Source organism: Orcinus orca, chromosome 9 (assembly GCF_937001465.1).
Source record: "Orcinus orca chromosome 9, mOrcOrc1.1, whole genome shotgun sequence".
In the NCBI taxonomy this organism is placed as follows: Eukaryota; Metazoa; Chordata; class Mammalia; order Artiodactyla; family Delphinidae; genus Orcinus; species Orcinus orca.
In genome coordinates, this window is record NC_064567.1 from 14,085,917 (window position 1) to 14,101,817 (window position 15,901).

The 15,901-nt window shown below is 47.6% G+C and overlaps 1 protein-coding gene across 8 annotated transcripts in view; it reads left to right on the forward strand.

The window, feature by feature from the left end:
• Positions 1–15,901, forward strand: part of HIPK2 (homeodomain interacting protein kinase 2) — a 200,581-nt gene that overhangs the window by 156,710 nt on the left and 27,970 nt on the right. For all 8 annotated transcript variants that reach the window (XM_049715069.1, XM_049715064.1, XM_049715065.1 and 5 more), the window contains exons 11-12: positions 1,550–1,729; positions 4,645–4,926. In XM_049715069.1, coding sequence (XP_049571026.1) covers positions 1,550–1,729; positions 4,645–4,926 — 462 coding nt within the window. The remainder of the gene's footprint in view (positions 1–1,549; positions 1,730–4,644; positions 4,927–15,901) is intronic.

Here is a 15,901-nt window from a genome sequence, read left to right on the forward strand (position 1 = left end):
TTAACCTGTGTGAGCCTTGGTGCTTCTTCAGTAAAGCGGGGACATTCGTCTATTCATAGGATCGTTGGGAGGTTTAAATTTAAGATAAAGAAACAAAGCACTTGACTGAATTTAACCTACCCTACCAGCGCCTGGTACATGACAGGCAGTAAATAGATCTGTTATCTGCCCTTCCCCCATTCCCACTGGTTCATGCTCAGCAAGACCACCTTCCCTCTTCAGCTCATTAGGAACAGCAACCAAGTGGAAAGCTGTTTGACCAGTTGTGTTTTTCTCCTCACCCCTTCTTCTCCTAAAAGACTGTACTCCTTCTTTCCTTTGTCTTTCAGCATTTATAGCTCATTGAATTTCAGCAATACTCACTCATGCATATTTTCTTATCCCTCATCCCTCCTCATCTCTGATCTGGTGACCACAGAAGACACCTAAAGCCAACACAGTTTCTTTTCAGTCTCTTCTCCATTTCATGTGTGGTCCAAAGAACGTCTGTGATCATGGCTAATAAACAAAAGAGAAATACCAGTGCTAGACAGGTATCAAAGGAAAAAGAGTGCCATGTCTGTAGATCAAATAGCAACAAAGTAAAGAAGCTACAACATCAGTTTCTAAAGTTCATGGAAATGTCCAAAAGTGTCTCCCTACTTCTTTTTTTCCTATTCATCTTTCTCCCTAAGTTTCAAAGATAAATTTCATAATATTTTAAAAATTCAGATGAATTCTATACCTTTTCATTTTATTATGTATTAAATGGATTTTTATGGGCAATTCTCTTAATTCATCACTACTCTTAATATTTCTGTGGGAAAACAAGCCTTTGAGCGCCACACAACCCAGATCCCATATAACCCATTTTCAGGATAATGGCTGGCAGTGTTTCTTATCAGCATGTGTCTGACGTTAGTAATTTTCACTTAGTACCAAACTCTATGCATGTCTAGTCAACCTTCAGTTAATCTAATTGTTCATTCAGGAAGCGTGTAACTCATTAATCAGCTGCTACACGCCCGAGCATTGTGCTGGCCGCTGAGAAAATTCTAAAGTGTTAACACTTCCGAACGCCAGAAACATACGGTGCCCAGTCTTCGAAGTTTGTTTTCCACATAAACTACAATATCCTCCCTTATAAAGTGGTATTACTAAGATATCCTGCCTCCCTCACAGAGTGGAATCACCCACTGAAGGCACTTGGTAAATTCTAAAATAAAATACACAGCACAGTCACCTGTTCAGGGACTTGAAAAGCTGGAGGGAATATTTATTTTCTCTCCCCAGAACTTAAGCTGAGTCTGCCTACTTGGCATTCTCCCCGCTTGAAATGCCCTCTTTCTCACTCACCTAGTTGTGTCCCTACCACTTAAATGTTACTGCACTAGGGAAACTTACCTGTTGGTCACCTGGGGTGGCTCCTCCCTTCAACAACTCTCCGGGTAGTGACAGACCCACCTTTTGGTTTTAGTTTGGCTTTTAATTGGGGAGGGAACTTTATCTTATAAACGAGCTCTGTTTCTATAAAACCAGTAAAGAGCCTGTTTTCCCGTCTTTCTTTTAGGAACACGCATGCTCACGGCAGCCATTACAATCCCATCATGCAGCAGCCGGCGCTATTGACTGGTCATGTGACCCTTCCAGCAGCTCAACCCTTAAATGTGGGCGTGGCCCACGTGATGCGGCAGCAACCTACCAGCACCACTTCCTCCCGGAAGAGTAAGCAGCACCAGTCCTCTGCGAGGTAGGTGGTGAAAGAGTCTATCCCTGTAGGAAGGAGACCTCAAGGAGCTTGGAAGTTAAAGACCTGGATCCCTGGAGTGGGACAGGAAGTGGCCGGTAGAATTTGCTAGACCATGTGGGGAGCACTAGGGTTTGAAAGAGGCACTCATTCTGAGGTCTGAGTGCTGACCCTGCCAGCACCCAAAGGTTGGGGGCCTGGGACCACAGTGTTCAGTGTCTGGACCTTGAGCGGTTCTCCACTTCTCTAGAAAACACTCAGGCTGACCTCTGAAGTTGCATTTTCAAAACCATAATAACTTCATTTAAAAGTAGTAGAGGGAATTCCCTGGCAGTCCAGTGGTTAGGACTTGGTGCTTTGACTGCCATGGCCGCCCTGTCAATCCCTGGTCCGGGAACTAAGACCCAGCTTCCGGTGCAGCCGAAAAAAAAAAAAAGGGTAGTACAGAAATGTGCTTTCTCTGAAATCTAAGGTCAGAAATCTGAGGTCAGAAATTTAATTCATTTAGCTACTTGCTTAAATATAAGCAGTAACTTTGGTAATCCTAGACACTAACCAGCAGAACAATAATCTTTCCCATTTCCTTTAAATCCAGTTTCATCTCCATGAACTCTTAAAAATCAAGATTGACAAAGGTCATGTGCTGTTTAATTCCATTGATAAGGTATTTTGGAAAAGGTTAAACTATAGGGACAGAGATCAGATCAGGAGCTGCCAGGGACTAGGGTTGGAGAGGAGAGGATTGACAAGGAAAGAGCATAAGGGAATTTTTCAAGGTGATGACAGAGTTCTATAACTGGATCGTGACGTGGGTTACCTGACCGTACATCTGTCAGAACTCATCAAACATTTCAAAAGGGTGTCTTCCACCGTACGTAAATACCTCAAGAGACCTGACTTAAAAAATAGAGATTTCCAAAAAAAATCTTTTTTTTAATTTTTTAAAAATTAGAGATTTCCGAACAAACAAGAAAATCAAGATTGTGTGGGTGCAGAGTTTTTCCTGCATCTCTCTCCAGTGGCACTGGCTGGGAGGTACGTAATTGCTTATTTGGAATAGGCTAATCAAGAGAAGTCTAGTATAGGAAATGTCTAGTGAATTTTGGTTTTCTACTTCCTTGTATAGGAAGTTGCCAGAAATTAGGCCCGCCATTTTTCATTCTTTTTCACTTGAAAACGAATCCAAGAGCTGACTTCCTTAAGTTGTCATCCTTCCCGAACAAGATTCTTATTTGGATGTTTCTGACAACTTAGGGAAATTCACGTCAGATCAGTGGCAGGCTTCCAGAATGCTTTTGCGTGGCAGCCCTGTGACAGCACACCTGTGTCTTTGTTAGATTGGGTGGCAACAGAAGCCACCGTCTCGATCCTCACGTGCTGTCATGCTCACCCTGGTAGGTGGTCGCCAGAACCCTGGTCTGGCCGGTAGGTGGGGTTTAGCCTCCTTGTAGCTCACCTTGGCCAGGTAGGGGCAGGAAGAACCCTTGGCCTCTGACCTGCTGGCAAGTCCCTCTTTCTTGCCTCCTCACCACCCAGCTGCCTTCAGGAAGGCTCATTGCCAGTGCATTTCAAGATCAGTATGACTATAGTGAAAATTAGGTGTTTTCCTATTTTTAAGACCAGTGCCTTAGGCATTAACAGTTGGGAAGACCAGAAGGCTTTCCCCTGTCAGGTAGTGCCATCAGGCGTACTCTTCTTTAACAACACCAAATGGACCGTATTTTAACTGCTCGAGTAGTGAAAACATAATCTCAAAATGGTAACGTATTAGTAATAACAAATACATAGTTCTGTGGTAAGTACAAAGAATGGAACAATCTTATCAGTAACACTTCTTATTACGAGCCCCCCAAAAGGAACAAGCAACATATCTGATATCAACTAAATAGAAAATTAAATAGATCTGCCTTTATGGAATTATTTTCATCTTTATTGCCATCCCTTTAGCTAGAAGATGCTAGAATCTCTAAGGACATATCACAGTCTTAAGTTTCATCATAGGCTGGCTTTGATCTCACTGTACAGATATGACCAAGGTCAGCAAGGGTTGATGGGGAGGGGAAGAGGTAAGGTATTTTTTTCTCCAAAGTTACCAGAAACTACATTGGCTGATTTGATAAGTAATTTTGAGTTGATCAAGATCAAGATTAAAAGGTCCCTTTTTAAGCATACCTTTTCCTCTTGCATTTTTCCTGATTTTTCCTTGCAATTGAAACAGACTGGTAAGGTTCCTGCGATGCCCATGTGTCAAAATCCAAAAAAATCGTTCTTTGAAAAATTATACCCACACAGATACTTTTATGGTCATGTCCGTAAAAGGAGGAAGAAGGGAAAGCTAAACTTTAACATTAGATCCTTTAGCTCCAGGAACTCTTAGGAAGTGAGTGTTTTAGTTTAATCAGTGGTAAACCAGCCATTAGCAAGGAAACTAACGCTTTCTGTGCAGATACCTTTTCTTCCACCTCTCAAACAAGAGCTAAATACATTGGGGAGGATGACCAGATTGAGCTCAGGGAGTTGGGCCTCGACCCTGAAGACAGGGGGCCGCATTGGGGCAGACACCCCTGAAATCCTGGGCGTTACGTCTGCCCCCACAAGACCAGCCCAGTCCTGGGTCACAGCCCTGTGCCCTCTCCTGAGAGCCCTGACTACTCCCTTTGTCCCGCTGGGGGCGGGTGCAGGGGGCCAGGCCAGAGCCCAGAGAAGACCAGGCTGCTGCCCCCGTCTGTGTCGCAGCTAACTGGAAGAGAGAGCTCCACGGGCAGCCGTTTCTGCAGTCACATTAGGTCTGAGTGCCCTGGTCCTCTACCTGTTTTATGGAGACTTGGCAAAGCTGGTGTTTCTAGACAGTTGAGCCCCTCGGAAGGAGCTGCCGGGTCTGACCCTCTCCGTGAGCGTGTGTGGCTTTGTCGTTCCAGAAACGTCTCCACCTGTGAGGTGTCCTCCTCTCAGGCCGTCAGCTCCCCGCAGCGGTCCAAACGTGTCAAGGAGAACACGCCTCCGCGCTGCGCCCTGGTGCACAGCAGCCCGGCCTGCAGCTCCTCCGTCACGTGCGGCTGGGGCGACGGGGCCTCCAGCACCACCAGGGAGCGGCAGCGGCAGACGATAGTCATTCCTGACACCCCCAGCCCCACGGTCAGCGTCATCACCATCAGCAGCGACACGGATGAAGAGGAGGAGCAGAAGCATGCCCCCGCCAGGTGAGGCTGTGCCACCTTCAGACTCCAGGAGGGAGCGGAGTTGCGTTTCCGTCTCGCACGGAGACAGTTATGGTGGATCTGGACCACCTTGCATCGTCCAGCGTGATGACCCCTCTCTCCCGGCCCCTGAATTTTGGCTTTGCCGTGTCCTGGAGCCCTAAGGTGATTTCAAGGGAATGTCAAACAGATTTTCCATAATTGTTGAAAGCCGAAATGATTTTGAGTCACTTTGGTCTTAAAAAATAGTCACAGGCCCTTTACACTTGGGGGACGTGAGGCCATAAAAATCAGGCACACGGTGCCAGTGTATTTCGAGCCTCGTGCGCTAAAAATCTCTGCCTCGGGCTATTGAATTTATTCCTAGCTGGTCAGCCTGTTTCTCTAACACTGCCTTGGCTCTCTCAGAATTTGAGGTAATTGTCCAATTAATCAGAAAGTTTCCTGTGTCTGATTAACCCCATCTATTGAACTGCCAGTTGGCTCTTCACCCAGAGAGCATTACTGTTTATTCCAAAGCAGTAAGAACTCATTTCACTCTCTATATGCTTCCTGGGGAGAGGGGAGAAATATTTATTATATTTGCGAGACGGTTCACCCTAGTGCCAGAGCCTCTTCTCTACACTTTCCAGCCAGACTGCAACGGAGTGCGGTGTGAGCTTGGGCTGTCTGATGGTCCCCTGGAACTTGCCCCTCTGAACTGTCGGTCCCCTGGCCTTCAGCACCCCTGGGCCTCGGGACCTTGTAGATCCAAAGTCTCACAGTCCCAACCTGCTGGCTCCTCCCTTTGGGACCCAGGACCTGGGAAGGGAGGCCTGCCCCACGCTGCCAGTCGGCGCACATCCCATGACCTGATGTGAAGCTTAACATTCACAGTTAGGCCCGAATTACTAATTCCTGATTGGATACAATGTCCCTGATTATAATCACAGATCCTTTTGATTAGATAATAAATTCCTACACTTAAAATCATTACAAGATATGCAGATAGACTGATTCAGACATTCTCACTACAGCTATTTCTTCCTGCATGGGGCATCCCGTTCCCATCTTTATAATGAACTCAGTGTCTTATCTTCTCAAGATAGGGCTAGTGTATCTTTCATTCCAGTGTCCTCTTTAGTGGCCCAGCCTAGGCTTCAGTGTGTCTCAGAGAAGCATATCGCGGAGCATTTCTGGTCTTAGCATTGGGCCAGGCGCTAGAGGGGCCACGGGGCCGGGGGGATGGGGCTCAGTGCTCATTCCCAGGCTGCCTGTTCCAGAACTGGGCCAGTTTCCTTTTGGAGGACAGTCCCAAGTTGGGTCAATACCCCATCCTGCCCAGTGCCTCGTGCCTCGCCGGCCCTTCCCGGCTCCGGCCGGCCCCCGGCCTGGAGCAGCGGGTGCACACATCTGTAGCATCAAGCACGAGAAGGACCAGAAACCTCACACAGCCCTTTGCCACAACTGGAAAAAGGTGATTTTAAAATCCGACAACTGACTAGATTGGAATATCATTTTGACATTTGAATTGACACAGAATCTCGACCTCTGTGCTCCAGAGAGAATTGAATAGTGGGTCTGAGGAGGAGGAGGATGAGAGAGCCATCTCTCCACCTGTCAGGCCACTGCCGGGGCCGTGAGCGCAAAGCGAGCCAAAGCACAGGCTGCTTCCGCAGCAGCTCCGGGGCCCAGAAAGAAGAGAACTGGGGTACTTGACAGCATGTGAGGACCTTGGTGACTTCACGAGTGAGTCAAGACGTAGGGGAGGGCAGGGAAGGAGCTGACGGCCAGGTGCATGTGTAAGCGACAACCACAGACAGCGACAGTGGGCTGCTGAGTACCAGAGCTTCATACAGTGGAAAGCGCAGGGGACGGCCTGCCTGCCCAGGGGAACGCAATGCACCAGAGAGGTTCCGCCAAATGGGGGAAGCTGCAGGCTGAGGCCAGCGCGTAATCGAGACGGGTGTCGGCAGCGCACAGGTGTGAGGGGAGGCGCACAGAATGGGATGATAGTGTTTTCTGGAGGGATCAAATGATCCTTAAAGGAATGTTTTAGGACCCAGGAAGACAGGAAAGTGTGTTTGAGTCTGAGGAGGATCAAACAGAAACCAGTAGCTATTTTATTCATAGCGAACCCACCGTGTAATGTGACCACGTTAATGTGACTGCATTTTGTAATGAGAAAAGAAACGGGGAAATACGATTACTCGTTCTTAGATATCAGAATTATGGCAAACTTTAACACAGTAAATATCTATTGGCCCCACTGGTAAGATATTACAGTCGGAACCACAGGTGCCACATAAATAAGGTAGACAGCCTCTGTCTTCAGGAGGTTTGCAGGGTAATAAGCTAGGTAAGACGCTTGCAAATCATCATAACATGAAGCAGAATATCAGCCCCCTAGAAACTAGCAGAGGCCTGTGGGGATTCAAGGGGAAAGTAGCTTGAGGAAGTAGCAGGGGAGAGGAGGCTTTCGAAGGTCAAAGGTCCTGATGGGTGTGGACAGTGGGTAGAGGAGGTGAGACTGCAAATTCCAGCGAGATAGGTGTTGGGTGGAGCCTCAGAGGTGGGCAGAAGGGATCAAGAGCACGTGGGGCCGCTGATCAGAGAGAAAAAGCGGGAGGCAAGGAAAGAAGGGACTTCAGATTGGAAAGGGAGATTTGAGGGTCTCTCCTTAGGTGGGCGTGGCCAGCTTTGCGAGGAGCTGCTGAGGAGCTGGTGGGAAAGCATCAGTCCTGGGAAAACAAGGACGTGCCCCCAGGTGCAGCCCTCCATCTGGAAGCTTCTCTACCTGTCAGTGCTCCAGTGTGAACCGTGGAGACTTCCCTCCTAGACCCTAACCGTTCTTGTTCCCAAACCTGATTTCTCCCAGCCGTGAGCACCTCGATTCTGACCTTCTGTGTCCCTGACCGCATTTCCTGTTTGCGGCTCACCCCCAGTGCTAGCCCTGTAACTCTGCCTGAAATGCCGATCGCTCCCCATCACGTGACTCAGCCTCAACACAGCAGCCAGAGAGCGGGGTGGGGGGGGGGATGCTCACAGGGGTGGTGAGCACGGACCACATGGCAGCGTCTTTCAGAGCCGACGTGAGACAAATAATGGTAAATCCACCTTTTTTAGGACTAAGCTTGTCACTAAATCTCTGGGACCAGCCGATAATTGCCTAGAATTTTCAGAAGAATGCCAAAGCAAAATTATCATTCCTGCCCCCCAGTGTGTGGCACTGTTCGTTGCCAGGTTAGGTGGACGGTCAGCAATTCCTCCTGGTGAGGACTCCAGAGCGTGAGGGGCAGGCTGGGGGCGAGTGAATTAGAGAGGAGGGGAGTCATAACAAACACTCCCCAGGTGTTCCCACCTGCACTTTCTGTGCATCATTCGATGGAATATACAAGGCCAGTAGTTGTAGTCCCATTTGATAGATGAGGAAACTGAGGCCCAAGAAAGGTAGGTGATTCACCCAGATTGACAAAGTTCTAAGTAGCAGAATTAGGATTCAGGTTCTGTGACATTGAGGAAATGGCAGTCTTAATTACCGGCAAAAATAATTGATTTCTCTTCAGTCATTAATTCGACACATTATAAATTGTGTCCTGTGCTTCCTCTGACCACCACCATGCCCACACCCATAGTCACACCCACTGTGTGCAGGGCACCAGGCCAGGGCAGTGGGAGAGTCCAGGGTACGTTCACTGAGCCCTGACTGGGGCGAGGCATTGATTGGTCAGAGTGCTGGGGCTCTAGCAGCAGGCAGGGCAGAAGTCAGCTCTTCTCATTCTTTAAGAAGATTTGAAAAAGTGAGGAGGCCAAGGAAGACCCAGCAGCCTCCTCTTTCTCGATGTTGGACGAGGGGGCCCTGTGGTCATGGCTAGAGAATTTGCCTAAAGATAGCAAACAGATATTTTTCTGGGTCCCCCAGGATTAGGAAGTAGAACCAGTCCTATTTTAAATATATTTAAATGACTTTGATCAGAGGAGCATTTGACTGTCCACACGTGCTGAATAAGCTATCTTTTCTCCCTTGAACTTTCCTTGGAGAAAGTTTATGGGTGCACGTCTTATTATTCAGACCCTCTGCCAACCTTGTCTTGTGCTGAAACTGTCTTTTAGAGGCCATGAGGCTGCATCATACAGTCTTCCAAAGTGTGTGACCAGAGTGGCTCATTTCAGCTGATCAGTTAGAAATCATTTTGCCCAGGCTCCATTACTCATCCATTTATCTGTTCGTTCAATTAGCTATTTCTGGTAGCCGGGGTTCATCTACTTAGGTCTTCAGGGCACTGCTGTATTCTGCATCACTTTGGGAGTGTGTGACAGTCAATGTGACGAAAATGTGAACTTCAGTAGAAGATTGATTCATCAGGATCGCTAAGTATTTTAAACAGGGATCACTCTGAAAATGTTCACGCAAAAAAAAAATGTGACCCCAAATGTTCTTTTTTACACTAAATTGAAAATCTAGAGAAAATACTATAGAAAAGGCACAGTCAGGAAGCTGATGTACTGCTGCTCAAAAGACAGCCTGAAAAATTAACATCCACTTATCAGTGGAAAAGCGCACACACCCACTTAGGCCAACACTGTGCTGTGCTAGTGGCATCAGAGTCGAGCTCGAGGGAAGAAGCAAAGGACCCAACTCGCAGCGCCATCTGGAGGGCTCATTGCTTTGCGGTGTTAAGTTACACCCCACAGATGAACAGAGGATGTTTTGTCGAGGGAACTCTACTGCATCTTTATTACAGGGTTACGTTCAAAACACCCCAGTGGGGGGCTTCCCTGGTGGCTCAGTGGTTAAGAATTCGCCTGCCAATGCAGGGGACATGGGTTCGAGCCCTGGTCTGGGAAGATCCCACATGCTGCGGAGCAACTAAGCCCGTGCACCACAACTATTGAGCCTGCTCTCTAGAGCCCACGAGCCACAACTACTGAAGCCCACGCGCCTAGAGCCCGTGCTCCGCAACAAGAGAAGCCACCGCAATGAGAAGCCCATGCACCTCAACGAAGAGTAGCCCCCGCTCACCACAACTAGAGAAAGCCTGCGCGCAGCAACGAAGACCCAACGCAGCCATAAATAAATAAATAAATCTATTTAAAAAAAAAAAAACACCCCAGTGGTTAAGGGGGTGCATTTTATGAAAACGCTGTGTTTTGAAGAGGAGACACTGCACCGGACTGTCCCCAGCCACCTGTCCTAACACTGCCGCACGTTACAAAGCTTTCACAGACGTGTAGCGACTTCGTGGTGTCCTCCCTGCCTTCTGCAGGGCAGAGGGTGGAGGGCAGGAGCGGGCTGGGAAGCACAGGGCAGAGCCATGCCCAGCGGATGGACCCAGCGCGATCCGGAGAGACTCGCAGGCTGGAGCGCAGGAGGTGGAGGGAGAGTGAACACCTGCTGCTGTGCGTGATGCGTGAGGACTGGGGCCACCCTTCGCTCCTTCTAGGCCCTGTTTCAGATTTCTCCAGAAGGTAGTCATGTAAAAAGTGACCGTAATGGTGACACGGATGTGTGTGTGTGTGTATGTTGAGAGACATACACATAGATACAAACACGTGGATAATGTAACGCGAATGTAATGTATGCACCCAATTTAAAATGTAGATTTTTTTGGTTCTCACTAATGACTTTAAATTGGAAGGCACATGATACATCGGAAGTACACTGGCCTGGTGGCATCGTCACCTGGCCCCTCTTTTCACATGAAGAGCTGGTTAAAAGCAGTCGGCCTTGTATTTATTTCTAGCTGGGTGGAGAGGGAGTGGGAACAGCATAGCGAGCCGTGCGCACGCCTGTGCAGGTGGCCGGCTTGGGAGCTGTCACCTCCATCATCCGGGACAGCTGTCCATGCGGACAACCCCATGGCCCATGCTTGGAGGAGACCACCGTCACCAGCTGTGCCCCTGGTGGAAGCAGCAGGAACAGTCTCCGTTGCCTTACGTTCTCAGTCTCGCGGGTACGAGGGGGCTGTGTAGCTAGTGATTAAAAGGGAGTGCAGGCTCTGGACAACCCAACAGCGAAAAAAATAACAACCTAATTTAAAAGTGGGCTAAGGACTGGGACCGACGTTTCTTAAAAGAAGACACGTACGGGGCCAACAGCCATATGAAAACTGCTCCACGTTATTCGTGATCAGGGAAATGCAAACCAAAACCACGATGAGATATCACCTCACGCCTGTCGGGATGGCTATTATCGAAAAGAAAAGATAACGAGTGTTGACGAGGAGGATGTGGAGACACTGGAACTCTTGTGCGCCGTTGGTGGGAATACAAATTGGTGCAGCCGCTATGGAAAACAGTATGGAAGTTCCTCAGAAAAATTAAAAATAGAGCTGCCATATGATCTAGCAGTACCACTTCTGAGTATTTATCCAAAAGAATGGAAATCAGGACCTCAAAGAGGTAGCCACTCCCATGTGGATTGCAGCATTAGTCACAATAGCCAAGATGTGGAAACAGCCTAAGTGTCCATCAGATGAATGGATAAAGAAAATGTAGCATGTGCGTACCGTGGAATACTGTTCAGCCGTAAAAAGAAGAAAATGTGCAGTATGCAAAGAACCTCTTACATGAGCTATCTAAGAGTCAAATTCACAGAATCAAAGAGCGGAATCTCAGTTGCCAGGGACTGTGGGTAGGGGGAGATGGGGAGTCACTGATCAACAGGCATACACTTCAGTTGCGATGAATAAGCTCTGTAGATCTGCTGTACAGCGTCACAGCCATAGTCATCACTGCTGTATTGTATACTTAGAATCTTATGAAGGTAGATCTCATGTTGCATATTCTTACCACAATAAAATAAAAATTTTTTAAATAAATAAACTAAGACCACACTTAGTCACAAAAAGAAAGAGAAGAAGAATTCTAGCTCTTGGTTCCAACCTGACTTTGCCCCTAACCAGCTGTGTGACCTTGAACAACCAAGTGACCTAAGCTCTCCACATCTGAAGTTTGTTGTTCTCAAAATGAAAGTTGTAATATTCTTCACCTCGTAGTTTTGCTGTGAAGATTAGAGGGGATAAAACATGCAGGGGACTTTGAACATTAGTTGCGCATTCAATAAACGTTTCCTGTGTTTAGTAATCAATGTCATAGTAACAGAAGAGCAGTACTTTTCACATATAGCATTGATTATGCCATCAGAGGCATGAAATAAGTCATGGAAAGTTCATTGGTGGAGATGAGTTCTGACTCAGGTCTTGGAGGACGGAATTGATGGTGATTGGCAAATGGAAATCAGAAGCACATTCCAGTTAGGGTCCTGCAGAGAAGGGGTCACAGATTTGTGTCTGATCTTCCAGCAGTGTTTTCTCCATTGAGGCTGATTTCTTTACTTAGCTCCTTATTTCTTTTCATCATTTTAAAATGATAAAAATCATCTCTTGCCATCACAACACAAGGCAGTCATGAACTCTGGCAGCTTTGGTTTTTATTCGGAAGTGATGTTCTGTCGAGACCACTTAAGCAAGTATCTCTCATTCTTCTCCTATCACTGTTTCTCACTTCCATTAACCAATTCATAATGGGATTGATAAGCTATCAATAATAATTAGACACTACAGTGGGATGAAGCCCAGTAGAATGGACACATAGGAGCCAAAAGAACCCATAGTAGTAATGTCAAATGTGTGCTCATTTTTTTTTATAGTTTCTAAGTGATTACCTTTTTTTTTTTTTTAATTTATTTTTGGCTGCGTTGGGTCTTCATTGCTGCGTGCGGTCTTTCTCTAGTTGTGGCGAGCAGGGCCTACTCTTCCTTGCGGTGCACAGCCTTCTCATTGTGGTGGCTTCTCTTATTGCGGAGCACGGGCTCTAGGCGCAGGGACTTCAGTAGTTGTGGCATGTGGGCTCAGTAGTTGTGGCTCTAGAGTGCAAGCTCAGTAGTTGTGGCACACGGGCTTAGTTGGTCCGCGGCATGTGGGATCTTCCTGAACCGGGCCCGAACCCCTATCCCCTGCATTGGCAGGCGGATTCTTTTTTTTTTTTTGCGGTACGCGGGCCTCTCACTGTTGTGGCCTCTCCCGTTGCGGAGCACAGGCTCCGGACGCGCAGGCTCAGCGGCCATGGCTCACGGGCCCAGCCGCTCCGTGGCATGTGGGTCCTTCCCGGACCGGGGCACGAACCCGTGTCCCCTGCATCAGCAGGTGGACTCTCAACCACTGCGCCACCAGGGAAGCCCTGGCAGGCGGATTCTTAACTACTGTGCCACCAGGGAAGCCCGTGTGCTCATTTTTTAAGCTGACTCGTTTAACAATTTCTCATTTGTTCTCTAATCTGCATAGTACATCAGGTAGAGCACAGAGATTTCTAACAATAGAAGAGATTAAAAACAGAGCTATCAAATTAGTTCACCTTTTCCAAACCTGTCACATGTAAATCCAGAGAGGTAGGTAGATCAGCATTAGACTGTGTTGCACCTATCTGCTCCTTGGGCACGGGGACTGCCAGATCAGATAAAAGGGATGGGACCCATGAGGAGTTCGGAGAGGTTTTCTCCCACACTCCTTGGTGTAGATGACAAGATCCTGACATGCAGAATTCCTCAACATTTCTGTCGGGAGATGGCCCCCAATTCTGAGGGGTCATCTAGACCAAGCTGTCAGTTGTTACAAGACTTTTGCCAGAAAGCTTTCCTTCAGTGACAGGAAGCTCACTGATTCATTAAGCGGCCCCTTGTATGTTCAGATAATTCCAGTTGTCAGAGAATTCGTACTCGTATTGAGCTGAAGCTTCTCCACAATTTCTACAATTGAAGAATTCCAACCAAATATGTCCAACTTGAATTTTATTGCGGCTTGGCCAAACTTAGTGGTGGGGGGGGGTGTATGTGTGTGTTTAATTTGCTCATTTTCTAAACTATTCAGAACCTAAGGAGGATATATAGTCAGCAGGAATTGTCTGGGTCTGGGTCAACATATAAGGTACACTTACTAAAAGGATTTATTTTCTCTCCAAATTAGGAGTAAAGCGAATCCTATTTTAAGTGTCTTTAATAATAAATCTTCAAGGGACCATCACGATGGCTCCTTTAAGGCCACCCTCCCTAACGGATGTCATAGCAGGTTAGAGCTGGAGGGACATCCAGGGTCACCCCAATATCCAGGCCACTGCCCGAGGTCACACCAATAAATGGACAGCAGCGCCAGGACTAGAGCACGAGCTCCCAGGACACATTTGGGAGCAGCCAGCCTCTGTTCTTCGCGTGGGGTCCGCCACCCACAGACCATACATCTGCAGCAGAACATTTCTGCGTTTTGTGAGATGACCAGATGAGTCACTGTGTGTGTGTGTCATTTAATCAGGCAGAACTGGCTGTGACCGAAGCTGAGAGTGAAGGGCAGGACACTTGGAGCTGCATGCTCATGGCCTCCGGCGCTGACCCTGGTCCGGGGAGCGTTTTGTGATGGTGCCGGTGGGGGGGTTGGGGGGGTGGAGGTGGAGGACTGGGCGTTCCTTTAACCGCGTGGCTCGCAGACCAGCCCCGTCACCCCCCCACAGAAAGCAGTTGCAGGTTTCACCTGTCTATGCTTTTTTTTTTAACATCTTTATTGGAGTATAATTGCTTTACAATGGTGTGTTAGTTTCTGCTTTATAACAAAGTGAATCAGTTATACATATACATATATCCCCATATCCCCTCCCTCTTGTGTCTCCCTCCCACCCTCCCTATCCCACCCCTCTAGGTGGTCACAAAGCACCGAGCTGATCTCCCTGTGCTATGCGGCTGCTTCCCACTAGCTATCTCTTTTACATTTGGTAGTGTATATATGTCCATGCCACTCTCTCACTTTGTCCCAGCTTACCCTTCCCCCTCCCCGTGTCCTCAAGCCCATGTTCTAGTAGGTCTGTGTCTTTATTCCCGTCTTACCCCTAGGTTCTTCATGACTTTTCTTTTTTTCTTAGATTCCATATATAAGCGTTAGCATACAGTATTTTTCTCTTTCTGACTTACTTCACTCTGTATGACAGACTCTAGGTCCATCCACCTCACTGCATTCATTGCAGCTCTATTGACAGTAGCCAGGACGTGTCTATGCTTTTTAAGGCGGCTCTCCTTCCTCTCAGGGTTCCTCCCAGTTTCACAGCTTTCCACAATTCCTGCTGCCCTTGGGTCCCTTGTCCCTACTTTCCAGGCATGGGGCCTTTCCCTGGCGCCCCACTTTCTAGTTCTTCTGCCAGATCTCAGTCGTCCCCTCCCCAATGATACCATTTGCTTCCTTTTATATATATATATATATATATATATATATATATATACATATAAATTTATTTTATTTATCTATTTTTGGCTGTGTTGGGTCTTCGTTGCTGCGCGCGGGCTTTCTCTAACTGTGGAGAGCGGGGGCTACTCTTCGTTGCGGTGCACAGGCTCCTCATTGCGGTGGCTTCTCTTGTTGCGGAGCACGGGCTCTAGGCACGCAGGCTTCGGTAGTTGTGGCACGTGGGCTCAGTAGTTGTGGCGCACGAGCCCTAGAGCCACAGGCTTCAGTAGTTGCAGCACACAGTCTCAGTAGTTGCGGCTCGCGGGCTCTAGAGCGCAGGCTCAGTAGTTGTGGTGCACGGGCTTAGTTGCTCCGCGGCATGTGGGATCTTCCCAGCCCAGGGCTCAAACCCATGTCCCCTGCATTGGCAGGCGGATTCTCAATCAGTGCGCCACCAGGGAAGCCTGTTTTCTTGTTTCTGAATAAGCATATGGACTTTTAAAAACTTGAGATAGAATTTGCGTGCCATACAGTTCATCCATTTAAAGTGTACAATTAAATGGGTTTGGGCCTATTACATTAATTTTTTAAGTTGTGGTACTACATATGTAATAAAATTTGCCATTTTAACCATTTATAAGTGTACAATTCAGTGACATTAAATACATTCACAGTGTGTGCAGCCATCACCACTATTGCCAAAACTTTTCATTCACCTCAAACAGAAACTCTGTACCCATTAGGCAGTAACTCCCCAACTCCTCTTCCCTCAGCCCCTGGTAACCTCTGATCTG